At 46.9% G+C, this 15,804-nt stretch overlaps 3 protein-coding genes across 6 annotated transcripts in view; 2 read left to right on the top strand and 1 right to left on the bottom strand.

Moving 5' to 3' along the window:
* The window catches only part of LOC118509900, a 47,361-nt gene extending 41,439 nt beyond the window's left edge, over positions 1-5,922 (top strand). The window contains exons 16-21 of one of the 4 annotated variants that reach the window (XM_036051155.1): positions 113-228; positions 640-730; positions 1,396-2,086; positions 2,160-2,295; positions 2,364-2,499; positions 2,592-5,922. In XM_036051155.1, the coding sequence (XP_035907048.1) occupies positions 113-228; positions 640-730; positions 1,396-2,086; positions 2,160-2,295; positions 2,364-2,499; positions 2,592-2,681 (1,260 nt within the window). In that variant the 3' untranslated portion in view covers positions 2,682-5,922. Of the gene's footprint in view, positions 1-112; positions 229-639; positions 731-881; positions 2,087-2,159; positions 2,296-2,363; positions 2,500-2,591 lie in introns of those variants that run through there. The other 3 variants (XM_036051157.1, XM_036051158.1, XM_036051159.1) reach the window with 3 other exon arrangements.
* A 2,072-nt stretch (positions 5,923-7,994) lies between these two features.
* Positions 7,995-10,362, top strand: LOC118509904 (CXXC-type zinc finger protein 1-like). The gene is made up of 4 exons (XM_036051163.1): positions 7,995-8,215; positions 8,308-8,429; positions 8,535-9,605; positions 9,697-10,362. Exons 1-4 carry the CDS (start codon positions 8,183-8,185, stop codon positions 9,917-9,919), a joined length of 1,449 nt encoding a protein of 482 aa, XP_035907056.1. The 5' UTR covers positions 7,995-8,182; the 3' UTR covers positions 9,920-10,362.
* A 52-nt stretch (positions 10,363-10,414) lies between these two features.
* LOC118509901 (DNA-directed RNA polymerase III subunit RPC1) lies at positions 10,415-15,284 on the bottom strand. The gene is made up of 8 exons (XM_036051160.1): positions 15,130-15,284; positions 14,096-15,059; positions 13,820-14,026; positions 12,474-13,737; positions 11,966-12,401; positions 11,347-11,874; positions 10,761-11,268; positions 10,415-10,694 (listed from the first exon to the last, which is right to left on the bottom strand). Exons 1-8 carry the CDS (start codon positions 15,171-15,173, stop codon positions 10,497-10,499), a joined length of 4,149 nt encoding a protein of 1,382 aa, XP_035907053.1. The 5' UTR covers positions 15,174-15,284; the 3' UTR covers positions 10,415-10,496.
* Positions 15,285-15,804: the final 520 nt, after the last annotated feature.

Below are 15,804 nucleotides of genomic sequence, written 5' to 3'. Positions count from 1 at the left end.
CTAGAGGATTGTATCTGTAATGAAAGAAAGTAATGTCGATCGATGCCATATATTATTTGCGTTATGTATGATGCGTGTTTCGTTTGGTTTTTTATTTCATATTGACACCCAGTCTCCTACCAAGTCGTCCTCATCGTACACGGGCGACGATGACACCGAGCTGATGATGGACGAGCTACTGATGGCGCCACCGATGACAGCCAGCGCTGTCCGTGGACTTCTCCCAAGGTACGTGACAGCACCCAAGGGTCGTGCAACACCTTTAGGCAGCAGTTTGGCGATTAGAGGCTCTAGTTCAGATGTAACCGTGTTCGCGATTGATAGACGTTATAGACGAGACGTTACTGTATTACATTTACCGCTGGGAATTGGAAATTGTTTGTTCCCTTTGAAATAGTTTAGAAGCCGGTAGTTTTAACGCTCAGAAGAGCTGGAATAGATAGCAAGTGTGAGAGTACGAGGTTCGGTGTGAAGAGAGTGTGTTGCTCTTCCGTTTCTTTTTTTTCCATTAGTATATAGATGTTCTTCTTAACTCTTTCATTAATCCATGCTGAAAACACAAACAAACAAACAAAAACCCTACGTTCGGTAACGGTGAATGTACTTGCATTTGTTTCGCCGTTCCTTCGCCCGAAGTAGAAGAAAGCTCGAGCCACTGTTCGAAGAGGACAGTGAGAGCGCCGAATCAGACGATGACGACAGTAAGCCACTCAGCGGCCGAGATCAACAGGTAGGATATGGGTAGTACGTTATGTAAATTGTAGTGGGGTTTTCTTCCTTTTTTCCCCTTCTTTAACGAACCATATTTAAGCTAGAACCTTCCATTTACTAACTGCAGGCATGGCATACTGCGTTTATGCATTTACATTTCCGTTCCACAGTAGCACAGTAGCACAATGGCTTGTGGTTTCATTGCAAAGTTGTAAGGATGCGCGATCGATCGGTACTATTGCTGAGCTTGATCATTAGAAGTGTTTGAATGTGCCCGCATGTTGTTTATTGTGCAGTGTGGTTTTTAACATTTTTTATTATAGAATCAAACCCCGAAAATAACCTACGGTACTGTTCTTTGTTTTTTGAAAAAAAAATAAAGGAGCATCTAATGTAGAAACCTGAACCCCTCAATTACGATCTCCTCTGTTTGCCCTTCGATAATTTATTGACACAGTACAGTTATAAGCTTGGGATGTATTGAGCATCCCTTATCGGTGATTGCAGTTGCAGCAAAGCAAACACAGTTTCTGTGCGTGTCTCTCTGGGTGTGTATTTGTGTGTTGTGTGTGCGCGTGTGTTTGTTTACGTCTAGTCTCGAATTACTACGTTCCGTTCGCTCGTTTGTTCGATTGCGTAGATATCTTATAATTAGCGGGTAATTTACTTTCGATAAATTGGCAGGGGCAAGCTTCGGAAAAAAATCGTCCGGTTTATGCGGATTTAAACGATTCCACCGGTACCGATTCGGTAAGTACGACGCCGTCATCGACACCGCTGGCCGAGAGGAGCGAGACGATCAAGACTACCACGCCCGACGAAAGCTATGGGAGTGTTGCTGACAGATGTTATGCATCTGTGCCGCTCCCGAGCACCGGGACACCCTGTGCAAGCGATACCGGACGTTTCGCCGGCAGGGCAAATGTACCGATCGGGCTCAGCCCAAGGCTCGAGATGCGCTTGGCGTTGAACCACGACATACTCGGCGACGAAGATCTGCTCACCTACAGTCCTGGGCCGGACCTGACCGCAATTCTCGGGCGCGACCTCTCCACATACCATCGGATGAGTGGGAAGGACATTATCATGAATCGTATCGTGACGCGCGTGAGCAGCTACATGAACATTCAGACGGCGGGGACGTCGACCCCGGCGGCGGCGGTGCCAACGACAGCGACGGCGGCGGCGGCGGCGCCGGCACCCAGCCAAACGAGAGCGGAGGAACCCCACGGCTCCACGGCCAGCCAGGCTATGAAAAACGGAACGAGCTCATCATATCAGCAAAACAATTCAAAGATGGATACTCCTATACTTCATCGTCGAAAAGCTACCGTCCCAGCAGCTACCTGGAGCAGTTTTGGGTTTGCGGATCGCGGTAAGCCCCACGGAAAGGGTCCCCCGCGAAAGGGCCACCTTCTATTCTAACCCATTCACATTCTACTCCACAGAAGAAAGGACTCTGTCGGACCTGGAGCGTTTGGCGAGGCGGGAGAAGGTTTACTGTATGACGCAGCTCAACCACAACGGTTCTCAGCTGAAACGAGTAGCTAGCTTCAACACAACCACGAAACACACCAGTAAGCTGTAAGCAACCACCACCACCAACATTCCCGCCCACTGGCACGTTGGCATTCACAAAACGGCTCTTTCAGATTCAACTTTTTGTATCGGCGCAACTCGGAAAACCAGCTGGCGGGTCTTTTCGCCTCGAAGGAAGTGAGCTCAGCGGAAGAAGGTTCCACGTGCCATTCTGACCCGAGTCGTTTGAATTCTCCCCGCAAGGAAACGGTGCGCATGTCCTTTTAGTGTACATTTTTAAGCGGGGAAATACATTCCACTAACGAGTGATTGATCTTCACGTTTTGCTTGGAATCGTTTAGGTAAAGTCGCTTGATCGAAGGTTTTGGAAGCAGCTGAGCAAAAGGCGACGTGCCAGTTACCACGAGGAGCTCACCACCGGTGCATCATAAGCTACGTTGGCGTTAGAGTTTGCGTTGGCCGCTCCCCTTTCTATCTTTGGCATATTTTTGCAGTGCAAAGATCCACCACTGACCAGTACACTACTCACAGATCGATTGAGCCGCTTCTGCAGCTGCAGAGTGACCATAGACACAAGGTGTTTGTCCAAGTTAATGTTTAATTTGTGTTTAGTTTCAAAATTAAGTGTTCATCATTGAATCCATGCAGTATATTGCAGACCTCTGTCTTATGTTAGTAGTCTAGTGTAGTCTAGAAAAATGGATCAAATGGAACAATAATGTTATCATTGGAACATAACATTCTCAAACGTAGTTTATAGAGCTCAACACTCAACTCTTACGGTACGAACGCAAACCCGAAAGCTAATCTCGAGCACTTTCGTACCATGTATAGAGGGTATAGAGGTAACACATTTTTCTTAACTTCGAGTGAAAATTTTATGAAATGATAACAACAGAACAGAACGCTTGTTTCGTTAGTGCTTGTGGCACTCACACGCCGCATACACTTCGTCTACGTCTAGCGGAAGGATACAAAAACTGCTCTCAGATTAGACATTAAAACGAAACACACGCATACATGTAAATATCCACACACACACACACACACACACACACACACACACACACACACACACACACACACACACACACACATGAAGTTTAGAACATTGAAAGAACACGTTTTAGAACAATCCACTGGATCGTGGCAACAGTTGTGAGATAATTAATTTAATCAGGCTTATAAATAAGTTTGAACGGTTTTTTAAGGGAGTTCCAAACCTCATAGTAAATTAATTTCCGTTGGACAGATCTCCTTTTTTTGGGCAGATTGGGTGGATTGCTTTATAAAAAAAATGAAATCCGGTTTGGAAGCAACCCATGTTTCAATCCAAGTTTTCAGTTCGTCGTAATTCTGGAAGTGGGACCCAGCTGGTCCCACCAAATGCACAGTATTTCCTTGGCACCAGGAATGTTCCGCTTCGATGTCGAGGAAGAAGCGGTGGAGCTCACAGGTGACCAAACGGTGGTCTATGCCATGGGGCCTTAGCACGTGGGCACCGAGCTCACAGGGCACCCAATGCCCTGTCTTGGCTGGCTGAGTAAGCAGCTAAACGTATTTTCCAGCAGAGTCTGTTTTTATGGGTTGGGTCTCCAGTTCTCAATCTTCGCACCTTGCTGGCCGTCCGGAGCGTTCTTCGTCTAACATTGCCATACTGGCACGTTCTTTCCCATAAAGCACGATCGCCATAATATTCCCTCACTATAATACGATGTGTCTCGGTGGATGAAGTTTTGAAAATTTAGCAAACGACTCATGTATAAAAACCGTCAACACTTATTTATAAACTTGATAGTAAGCCATTTAAACAATGAAGAGCTGTCAACGCAACACAGGTGTAGAGATGGTTAATGATCATCTCTTTCAGTTTCGGTTTCGGTGGCTTGGTCGGCCAGTTCTGGCTTCGTTCGGCTTAATTAATCCGTTTTGTTTTGTTTTTTTTTTTCTTGATTCATTGGGCTTGACAATCATCGATTGTAAAAGTTCCATCCGCTTACACAGTTGGAACAAAACGCTGAAGCCAATGTTTACCATAAACGAACGAGCGGTTTGTTTTCACTCTCATCGGGAAATATCAATGTTACGTCCAGCTAAACGTGTACCATCCGCTCAAACGAGTATACTCCTACAAAACGACAGCCCGTCCGGATCCCCCTAGCTACACGCCACAAGTTGTTTGGTTTGATGAATGTGATATGAACAGGCTAGTAATTCGCATATGATAGACTTATTGACTCACACACCGGTTAGCGGACACAGGTTTACACGTCCTGTGAATATGAATTGTGTTTGTGTAGGTGGTCAATTATTTTGCGTTCACTTGTACCACAACACCACGACTAAGCATTGAAGGCGCAGCATGCACTACGAATTGATCCTCTAAATATTCAGTGTTCAAGAGGCTTCGGTTTTGTTGTTTTTGTGAGAGATTATAGAGTTAGTTTTCTTATAATATCTTAGCTATATTTTCGTACCAATTCAAAATAAAAGGTCAACAGCAAAGCGTAACTCTGCTCATCGAAAATAGCGCAACTCAGTTCAGCAAGCACTGTACAGGTTGCAAACAAATGAAACGTAAACAAAAACGCCAAAAATGAAGCTTTACTACATGTACATTTCGAAATTAGTAACCAAAAACCAAAAACCAAACAAAAAGCAAATAATAACAGGTCGGGTACGATGGCAATTGATCAAAGCCCGACAAGCGTAAGCAAAGCAACCAAATACACAAACACACTCACACACGATCATGGTAGTTAACTCTTTAAATGAAGCATAGCGCAGGCAGATAAGCAGCCCTTTACACGTTAAGAACATACTTCTTACTGCTAGATACTTCAAATTAAATTCGCAACTCTACCGTAGTACGTACGATTCGGGAAGGTGTCCTTTTTAAAAGCAACAATTCACACAATAAAAATTAAAACGCTTCGGTATTCGGTATACAATGCACTCCACTCCACTCGTATGGACGACGGTCGGTCGATGGAGCTTTGCGAGATAAATAACGCGATTTGTAACATTCTTCACGTATTTCACGTCATTTTAAATTCAAACTACTCGGAGTAGCTGAGGATTGAGGCCTATTGAGGAAGGAAGATATGGACAGCAACACTGGAAAGATTGTGATAACCGTCGCAATAACCTAAAGCAAGCATACTGGAACCGCCAACGTCCAACAGATGAAGCAAGCGAGATCAAACAACCACAAAAGCAACATAAAATAATAATAATAATATTAATAATAATAATAACAATAATGTAACGGCGATGGCGATTTTGTAGTTTGCATAAGAAATCCCCACAGTACCACGACACGATCGACAGAATAGCAGTAACAGCAACGGTGAGCAACGGGTTGTACGAAGCAAATCGAACGGTGTGAGAACACACTTACATTAACAAACAAGAGCTACTATCACAAACATTCTCACAATCTTACTAGACGAACAAAGAAAACAAAAACGAAACAAAAAAAAAACAGTATTTTGCCTTAAACTGCAATTCGACATGAAGTATTAGCAAAACGAAAAACAAAATGTCAAACATCTTCACCAAACAAAGTAATGTAATAAATCAATTGTTTAACGGATTTTAAAGCAAATTAAATTAGCGGGATACGTTTCGTGCGCACCTTTGCACTGCACATTGAGAAACATCTTCGATTAGCGGTAGATCATACTTTTGTAAGCCACCGTAACATCGTCCATAGTAGCACTTCACCCCACCCATCATGACATCTTCACAGACGGCTCCGGCCTCCAACCTCGATCACTACACCATCAAGCTCCCTAACCACACATCCACCATTTCAGCCGAAGCTAAAGCCATCCGACTTGTCGAAGGACTTCGGACCGACATTCCGAACGTCATCTTCACCGACAGTGTGACTGACCGACCGACTGGCTAACGAAGGTCGGCTCCGTCCAATCGCATCATCTAGCACCGTTTCCCTATCGCAATTGTCGCCCAACACTGGAACACCCAATCTGGCACAGTCTAGACCTCTTCATAAAATGAATCGCTCCATCAAACACAACACCACATCTAGGGACGACTCCGAGATTCCAGCCACATCCAACGAGTTATGGCATGGATACCCTACACACCGAGCCACACGCGAACTTGATACTGACCTACGCATCGTACTATCAGCAGACAAAAAAAGAAGCAGAACCATCCCATGCTTTGCGATTTTTACGCATCACTAACGCGTGCCGTAACCAACCCGTAATCTTCACACGAAAACTGTTCGTCCAGAGGTCTCTAGGTCGAGTCGGAGTCGTTCATTGAACGATTTGATATCCATGAATAGTCAAATGCTCTCTGTCTTCTTTTCAATCTGGCGCTAAAGGGGATCCACCATCCGAGACTCGGTCGGTGGAAGCTTCGGCACCATCTTGTATAGCTCCATCCAGATCCTGGCATGCGTTGATGGCATAGACATCATGAGGTCGTTGACGGGCCATGAGCCCGGCATCCTCACCACCGGCGGTGTTGACCACAAAACAGGAGAATCCGACAACGTGTTCGACACATAGCAGAAGATTTAAATTTCGGTCTTAGTTTTATAAGTCTTAGCTTGCATGGCAAGCTCTGGCTTCTTTGACTTCGATTGCCCCTAGCCTCCCTAGTGCCCCCTAGTCAACCCTTGACTCAAATCATCATCATGCAACCAACCCTGGAGAGCATATACGACATTTTAAAGCCATATACGACAACATAGTTAGAGTAAAACGACGTAGGCATCCAGTAGAATTAAGCTGGTCTGCCTTCCATGGCCCAGTTATGCTCAGGAAGTTTGTTAGAATGACGCACAGCACATGTTAGGCGAAGGTGGATGTGTTAACTCACAAGGTGTTTTGCTGAGTCCTTTGCTATCATACATCCACAGCAGGGAGATGTGCTTCGCCGTCTTTTCTCCAGCATGGCACTTCGCCGGTATCCGAGACTCGGAGGAGGTGAAACATTCGGGTCATTTTTACACTTTTTCTGAGTTCAAACTTTTATATTAATCCCGTTTTATTGGAACTTTCTTTGCTAGGATTGCTAGCGTTGTGTTGAGATACGTGCAAGTTGAAAATGTTACGTTGCTCTGTCGGATAAATGAAATTTTTAAACTGGAACTACATCCGCACTCGGTTTCATCGTTTTGCGTACAAGCAAAACTTGTGTGCACGCGGAAAATCCGCAATGGAAAATCGGCCAATTACGGTATGTAACGTAATGTAGCGGTATTAACGAAATAACGGTCAAAAACGATATGTAACGCAGCTTAACTCCGCTACCACACGTTACATCGTTAGCTTACGCTAGCAAACGTTACTGTAACTAGAGTAACGAATATACGTTATCTAGAGTTACAATGCGTTATTTAAAAGAAACGGCGGGTTTATGTCTTAGATAAACACAAAAGCGCCGAGAGATGCCGCCACAGTTTGTCAGTTTTTCCTGCTAGATGGAATAGAAATCATGATTGGCTGTAATTAGCGACGATTGGAATCAGCAACGTTTTGCTACGTCCTATGGTTATACTTATTCAGCTTTCCATTTTCCAGCCACGCAACATGTTAATCTACGCGGACGCCCTATAAATAAATAACAATTGTTATTAATCGTTCTGTTTCGCCTCGTCGTTTAGATCAGCTTTGCTGCGAGAGCACCTTGGTTGTCGTACCTCACATTTTCCGTTCGCTACAAACTTCAACCACCAGGCATAAATGCCGACGATGCCTGCTTGCTGTCAGAACAAGGGCCAGCACAAAAGCAATACAAAACATTGTTCTTCGCAAAAACAGGTTTTAAAAATCAGCAGGCTGCAGCGAGATACTTGCTCGAACATCACTAGCACTGTACTGTAGCTTGTCTCGTATCAATTGAAGAAAAAGTGTGCTTCTGTTCAAAGCAGCCACGACACCACAAGAAAACAATGAGTGAGCTCAAAAAAAGGAAGAAAAAATCCGTAAGTAACAACTCGATACGCCGCCTGTGCGATTGCATGTATCGGAGAGCAAAGCTATACTTACCTGCGAAATGTTTTACCACCCCTTGCAGAAAGAGGAAATCGCGAAAGAGTTCGATTTGCCCGAAAGAAAAAGTAAAATTGCCACCATTTACAAGCAAGATGGACAAGCCTATTGCCTATGCAGATCGTCCGATTCATCGCGGTTCATGATGTAAGTAACCATGATGGGGTAATGTTTGGCCTGGGCTGGGCCGGTTGGTGGAAATGTTACAATGTGTTACGTCTTCGCCCTATTCTTGCCTTGTTCCGTACCTAGATGCTGCGATGCGTGCGAGGAATGGTATCACGGAGATTGTATAAATGTGTCGGAAAAGGAAGCCAAACACATCAAACATTACTACTGCCAGCGATGCAAGGAAGAAGATCCCTCGCTGCAGACAGTGTTCCGGTTAGTTCCGGTTGCCGGCCCGACACCGATTCCGGAGGAAAAGAAGCCTCCGAAGAAGAGGAAAGAAAAACCGACCGGCAGTTCGTCGGAAAAGCGTTGCGGTAACTGTGACGGTTGTCTGGCCGAGAACTGTGGTAACTGTGACGGATGTTTGGATCACACGAAACATGGCCGCAAGCAGCGATGCGAGATGCGCATCTGTAGCAATTCAAGCAGCGCACGAAAAAAGGATCGAGCCGCAGTGAAAGCGGCTGGCCGAAACAAACGAAGGAAACGATCGCTTACGCCAGAAGTGATCCGAAACCCGGCACTGGAAGGTGATCGGCAGTGTTTCGGTCCCGGGTGCATTATGACGGCAAGGCCCCAGTCAAAGTACTGTTCGGATGAGTGCGGCATGAAGCTAGCCACGAGCCGCATTTACCAGGTGCTGCCGCAGCGCATCCAAGAATGGTCGCTAAGCCCGGCTGTTGGTGAGGAGCAAAACAAAAAAGCGCTCGAATCGATACGCATGAAGCAGGCGGTTGTGCGTGCCACACTGGCCGAGCTTGATAAGCGCCATGCGGAGCTGGATCTGTTGGTGGAGCGAGCGAAGCGATGCACGCTGGATCCGAATGCGTTAGAAAATACGGACATGGAGGACGAAATGTCCATGTACTGTATAACTTGTGGTCACGAAATTCATTCGAAAACTGCCATTCGGCACATGGAAAAGTGCTTCAACAAGTACGAAAGCCAGGCAAGCTTCGGCAGCATCTTCAAGACGCGAATCGATGGCAATTCGATGTTTTGCGATTTCTACAATCCGGCCAGCAAGACCTACTGCAAGCGGCTGCGTGTGCTGTGCCCAGAACACTGCAAGGATCCCAAAATTAGCGACACCGACGTGTGCGGCTGTCCCTTGGTACGAAATGTATTTCAACTGACGGGAGAATTTTGCCGGTAAGCGCGCCACCGCTTTGTTTTGCCCCGGTCATTTTGTTTCAAAAAGATGCTTAATCCCTTCTTCTGCTTGTGTAAATCTCTCTTACAGGGCGCCAAAAAAGTCCTGCTTCAAGCATTACGTGTGGGAAAAAATACGACGTGCTGAAATAGATCTCGAACGTGTGCGGCAGTGGCTGAAAATGGATGAGCTGGTCGAACAGGAGCGACAAATTCGCCAGGCAATGGCATCTCGGGCCGGAGTGCTAGGACTCATGCTGCACTCGACGTACAATCACGATATCATGGAGAAGTTGTGCACGGGCAAATTTTAAGTTCAAACACATGGTCTGGTAAGGTAAGTAGGGTAAACAATACACGTGAATTGTCGTTTCTGGTTCCTTTTCCATACGCATGCACATACCTCGGCATAACGATGATGAAGTAGGCAAGGCACATGTATTGTATCTCTGTCATATAAGGCAGATACATCGGCAACTGGACGGAAACAACAACAGCACATACATAACAAACGACCTTCAACTTTACTTAGACCTTGACTAAGCTAGCGCTGTGGTGAAAGTCTTAATTTGTCTGGATTAAATAATTAAAAGTTAATGACGATCAATTGGGGAACGCAAACCCGCTAAAACTAAAGTATCATTTTGAGAAGGCAAGCATAAATACGCAACGAAATATTGCAACAAAAAAAAAGCAAACTAGTAGGTGAAAAAGGAAGAGATACGCAGTATGTAAATACATCTGATTTCAATACTTACAATTTTTAAATCGATCAAAGTAATTCACTGAAAGAACCACAACACGTGAAAAACGATGGAAAGGAAGAATTCTCCTTCTAAAGCGTTAGCCTTCTCTTTCCTTTGCTGATCATTTTCAACGTTTTTGTTGGCCTCACTCTCCCAGAACCATGTTGAAAATAAGCTTATTAACAGGCTCCAGTTGCGTGTCGTTGTGGTTGTGGATGAGCTTAAACAATCCGGTACCAATCGATGCGGGCATTCCCAGTATAATACGCTCCGAGACGCCATCTACCGAGTCCGTTTGGCCGTAGTACGCCGCATCGAACAAATGGTCCGCCGTTTTCTCGAACTGAGGGAAAAGAAGCGTGCCATTAGAACCTTCATCATCCCAGTGGTCGGATTCGGACCAGCTTACCGAGGCAAGATTAAACACAGATTCGCGCATCTTCGCCAAGCCGTGGCGCGTAATGCCAAGCACTTCACCCCGCGACGTCATTTGACTGGCCAGCAGCATAATGTGCCGATGGTCCACACTCATACCGTGCCCTTCCATCACCTCGGTGATTTCCGTCATAATCGTAGTGCGTGCAGCCTCTATTCCCAGCGTCTGGTACACCTCGATGATGTTATTGCTCTTGGTTTTGCTTCCAATCACTCCGAACGTGGCCATCACGTCACGCAGCCCGCAGCCCTCGACGCACAGTCGATACTTGTGCGTGCCGCGGGAATCATCGACCGCGATAACGGCGCGCGATACCTGAGGCAATCCGGCCACCACCACGTTCGGTATCGCCGTGGTGAGACGCTGCAGTTCCGCATTTAAGCTGTGGCTGTGTTTGCTGCTGTCCGGACGGATGGTGATAATGGAAGGTCCACAAACGTCCACATTGTCCTGCTTCAATTTCAACTTCGACGTGCAAATGCTGGCGCAAAAACAATGATAATAATGCCACTAAATGGATGAGTTGTGTCAACCGCAGCAACAATTGTGCATTACTTACGAATAACGTATAGTTTCGGCATTGACCTCCAGTCCAAGCACTCGGATACGATCCAGATCGAGCTTGATGAGCAGAAAGCAATCATCCGCCCTGTATATCTCTTCTATAAAGGAAGAAATTTCTCCCAGTGTTGTTTTCTCGATCCGTGCTTTTACTTTCCGCGCGAACTCCATGCTGGTTTCGTTCTCAATCTCCGCCGTTATGATCGGTGTGGAAATGGCTTTGGAAGCGTTGATGATTTCCACGATACGAGGCACTCCTTGCGTGATGTTCATGGACGCTACACCGGCGAAATGGAACGTTTTCAACGTCATCTGGGTACCGGGCTCACCGATGCTTTGCGCTGCCAGGGCACCGACGGCCGTTCCCGGTTCGGTGATGGCTTTGCTGTACTTATTGCGCACTTGCAGAAGGAACTGTTCAACCTGACCGGCCGTGGTGCGCTCCACTTCCAGCGCCACTTTCGATCCGGTGCGATAAAGCCGTTGAATTGTCGCCAAACGGGCGCCAAACTTTTCCAGAAAATTCCTAAAATCAAGCAAACCATACCAAGATGTTTGTGTGTGTTAAATGTTTCGCAATTTGCAATCCACTGCTCTGCTTCCAGTGAAATACGTACTGACATTCCCGGTGAAAATTGGCACTGCATTTAGAAAACTCTGGTTTGGCTAAAATCTGCTTTCCTACGCTGACCACTTCCTCACCCCGTAGCGGTAGCTCATCGCGGCAGGGAAACGAATTTCGCACGTGCATAAACTGTCTTTCGATATCCACCGGTTTGTTCTTCACCTCCATGTAGACTGGATCCAGCCCGTCAGCACCGTACGTAAATTCTACCACCTCACCGATGGCGTTCCTGACGGTGTCGTCATACTGCACGACCAAATCTTCCAGGCACTTCACCAATCGTCGCTGTAGATATCCCGTTTCTGCTGTCTTGACCGCCGTATCCACCAGTCCCTCTCGGCCAGCCATGGTGTGGAAGAAGAACTCGGTCGGTGTAAGCCCGGAATAAAAGCTGTTCTGCACAAAACCTCGTGCGGCAGGAATTTTAGCTGCGTCAGACACATTTACAATTAGCGTTTGTTTGATTAGCTAGTAAGTACAGTGCAACAGCGAATACTTACAAAACTTTTCAAAATGAGGCAACGCCCGATCCTCGAACCCGTTCGGTACTCGTTTGCCGTTGATGGCTTGCTGGCCGACACAGGCAATCATTTGTGAGATATTAATGTTCGATCCTTTCGAGCCCGACTGGGCCATGATGAGCGCGCTGTTTGTTGGGTGTAGCTCTCGAAAGCAAGCTTTTGCCGCTAGCTCACGAATGCTGGACAGCTCTTTCAGCATGACCGCTTCCAAAGTTTGCTCCGCAGTGCAGCCCGGTTGACACTGCAACGTACCCTTCTTCATTTCCGCAATGTACTCGTCACACTTGCGATATCCGTTTTCCAGCAGTTTTTGCTTCTCTTCAAGCAGCTTCCGACTAGGGGTTACGTCGCCGATACCAAACGAAAAGCCATGGTTCATCATAAAGTATGATGCCATCCGAGCCAGCCGCCACATCGATCGGATCGCATGATCTTCACCAAAGTCGCGCAAAATAACATAAAAGATACAGTTTTTCGTGCCCGAGCCAAGCGTTCCCTTATCCATGGCACCGCACAACAGCTGCGAGTTTCGAATGATGACCCACGAATCCTTCACACACAGATCCGTATCTTTCGTGTAGTTACGCCCCTTGGTGGACAGGTTCGCGTTCACAACGGACTGACTGTTTGGTTTGAGGATGAGGCTAAATATCTGTTTGCCGGTCCACAGTTTGCGCGGTTTCAGAATGGCCGGTCTGGGCAGATCGATCTGCAGGTTTGCATCCGGTCCGGATAGCATGCAAGCGGCCAGCTGCATCACCTGTTCACGGGTTAAAAATTGATCCTTCTGCGTCAGCAGATACCCACCGGTGATAAAGTCTTGGGTGGCCGCAATCAGCAGCTCTCCGTTGCGGGGCGTTACCAGGTTGGACTTGTTGCCCATCAGTACGAGCGCTTCGGCACGTGCCTCTTCGGTTTGGGGCAGGTGAAGATTCATCTCGTCACCGTCGAAATCGGCATTGTACGGTGTGCAGGCACATTCATTGAAGCGAAATGTACGCTGCGGCTGTACTTTGGCAACGTGACACATGATGCTGAGCTTGTGCAAGCTCGGCTGACGATTAAACAGCACCACATCGCCGTCAATTAGATGGCGCTCGACGATATCGCCGCACTTGAGATCTTGCGCAACCTTATCCCGATTTCCGTACGCGAGATACTTTTTGAACGCGCTGCCCTTTTGCTGTACATAGTTTGCTCCCGGGTGCTTTTCCGTGCCGTTGCGAATTAGTTGCCGCATGCGCTGTCGGAACAGCATACGATTTGGGTTGTTAATCTTAGGCACACGCATTTTACCATAACTTGGTGCAATGTTTCATACTTACATTAATATTAGCCGTATTTACCTTCTCTGGAAAGGTGAGAATCTTTGCTACCCTGTCCGGTACACCCACTTGGTGAATCATCAAATTTGGATCGGGTGAAATGACGGTACGGGCGGAGAAATCAACACGTTTGCCGGAGAGATTTCCGCGAAACCGGCCCTGCTTTCCTTTCAGCCGTTGCACGATACCGCGGGTGGGCTTTTTCGGCTGGAAAGAAGCACAAAACAGCATTATAAACACACGCGCACACGATGCAAAAGTCCCTCGACGGCCTACCATTAGCGAATGCGGGATGCCGGACAACTCGCTGTTGAAGTAAAGAGCGCAATGGAGCTGCAAATAGTCCCAGTCTTCTTGAATTAGCTCGATCTTGCCGCCGGTCATCATATGCTTCGCAATCACGTCGCTGATGAGCAAAATTTCACTCTGCTTCATCGTTAAATCATCTTCCGTCGTGCCAGCCTTCACCTCCGACACGACCGACGGTCTGATGCATACCGGGGGCACAAACACGCGCGTCACAATCAGATCGGCCGGGTTCGATTGTGATGATGTCATGCCCAGCAGCGGTACGTCGCTTTTCGGAATGTTTCGAAACAAATCCAGGACCTCAACCGGGTTCAGTTCCTTCGATAGCGACGCCGGGCCGACGACTGTTTGGGACAGTTCGCGGTTCGACTCTATCGCGGCTTGCATCTGGTGGAGCGCGTTGGTGACCAGCGGATCAGAGGGCTTCTTCCCTCGAAACGGTTCGTGCACGATCTTCATCAGTCCTGGGCCTTTTTTCACCGGACCGTTCAAGTTGCCGCAGTACGGACATTTGGTGCTTTTCTTCGCTTTCTTCAGCACCTGGCTGTGGATGGATTTCTTCGCCAGGTATGACAGGTTGGGGTTGACTAAGCGAGCGCTGAAATGTTTCTTTTCCTCCTCCTTCAACATTACCCGCGAGCATACTTTACATATGGACTGCAGAATGGTAATCGTTGCTCGGAAGTGGCCGATGTGAAACACCGGTAGCGCCAGATCAATGTACCCGAAGTGCCCCACACAGTCATTTAACCCTTTTTTGCACGTGTCGCAGGTGGCGTCCTTCTGACTCACTCCCATCCGCCGGTCCAGCACACCGTACGCGACCGGTGTGCGTTCTGCATTTTGGTTGTACAAATTCTTGGCCACGACATGCAGATGCGCTTCCTGCTGTATCTGCTGGGCGCTGTCAATGTTGAACGAAACGTGCGAACTGTGTTGCGTGGAAACAGCAAATTGCATGAGTATTTTAAGGGGTTTGAGCGTTTCTTCACCATACTCACATTTTCTTTATCACATCCGCCTCGCGAAACTGTTCTTTCGGCATTTTTGCAACAGACGTTTGCTGCAACTAGCAAGCTTTTCATGTAGAAATCGCCGGTGTACAGGCCAAAGCGCGTGTGGCGTGTGTCAGATGTAAACAAAGCAATGACAGTCCGCCTGCAAACGAACCCAGTGCACAATCGGGTAGCGTTTTGGTCAAAATCAAGGTATGTAGATATAGAAGGTAGAGTTGTTTAGAGCAAATTGACATTTCTCGACCTGACATAACAGTTCCGAGGTGATCAAGGGGAAGGGTATTGAGAAGAGTGACGGCAGCGTCGGAGGAGGCGCCGGTGATGGTATCGCTTGCGATTTTTTGACGAAAAATGCAACCAAATATCGTCAATCGTCTGTGGGACAACACTTAATATGCGAAGATGACCCATAAATTAGCGAAATTGCTCAAAGGACTGAGAATCGAGGCTGTTTGTTCATGTTGGTAGCCCCATACCATATGTTTTTGTAAACAAACTCTGACATAACTCGACTAAAATGTCGCCCTGTCAAATCGATAAAAATCCACCTTCTAAATACATACACCTTGGTCAAAATCGAGTCGTAACCAAGGTGTATGTATTTAGAAGGTGGATTTTTATCGATTTGACAGGGCGACATTTTAGTCGAGTTATGTCAGA

Source organism: Anopheles stephensi, chromosome 3 (genome assembly GCF_013141755.1).
Source record: "Anopheles stephensi strain Indian chromosome 3, UCI_ANSTEP_V1.0, whole genome shotgun sequence".
In the NCBI taxonomy this organism is placed as follows: domain Eukaryota; kingdom Metazoa; phylum Arthropoda; class Insecta; order Diptera; family Culicidae; genus Anopheles; species Anopheles stephensi.
Note: the sequence above shows the minus strand (reverse complement) of the source record. Positions and strands in the feature narration are given on the sequence as shown.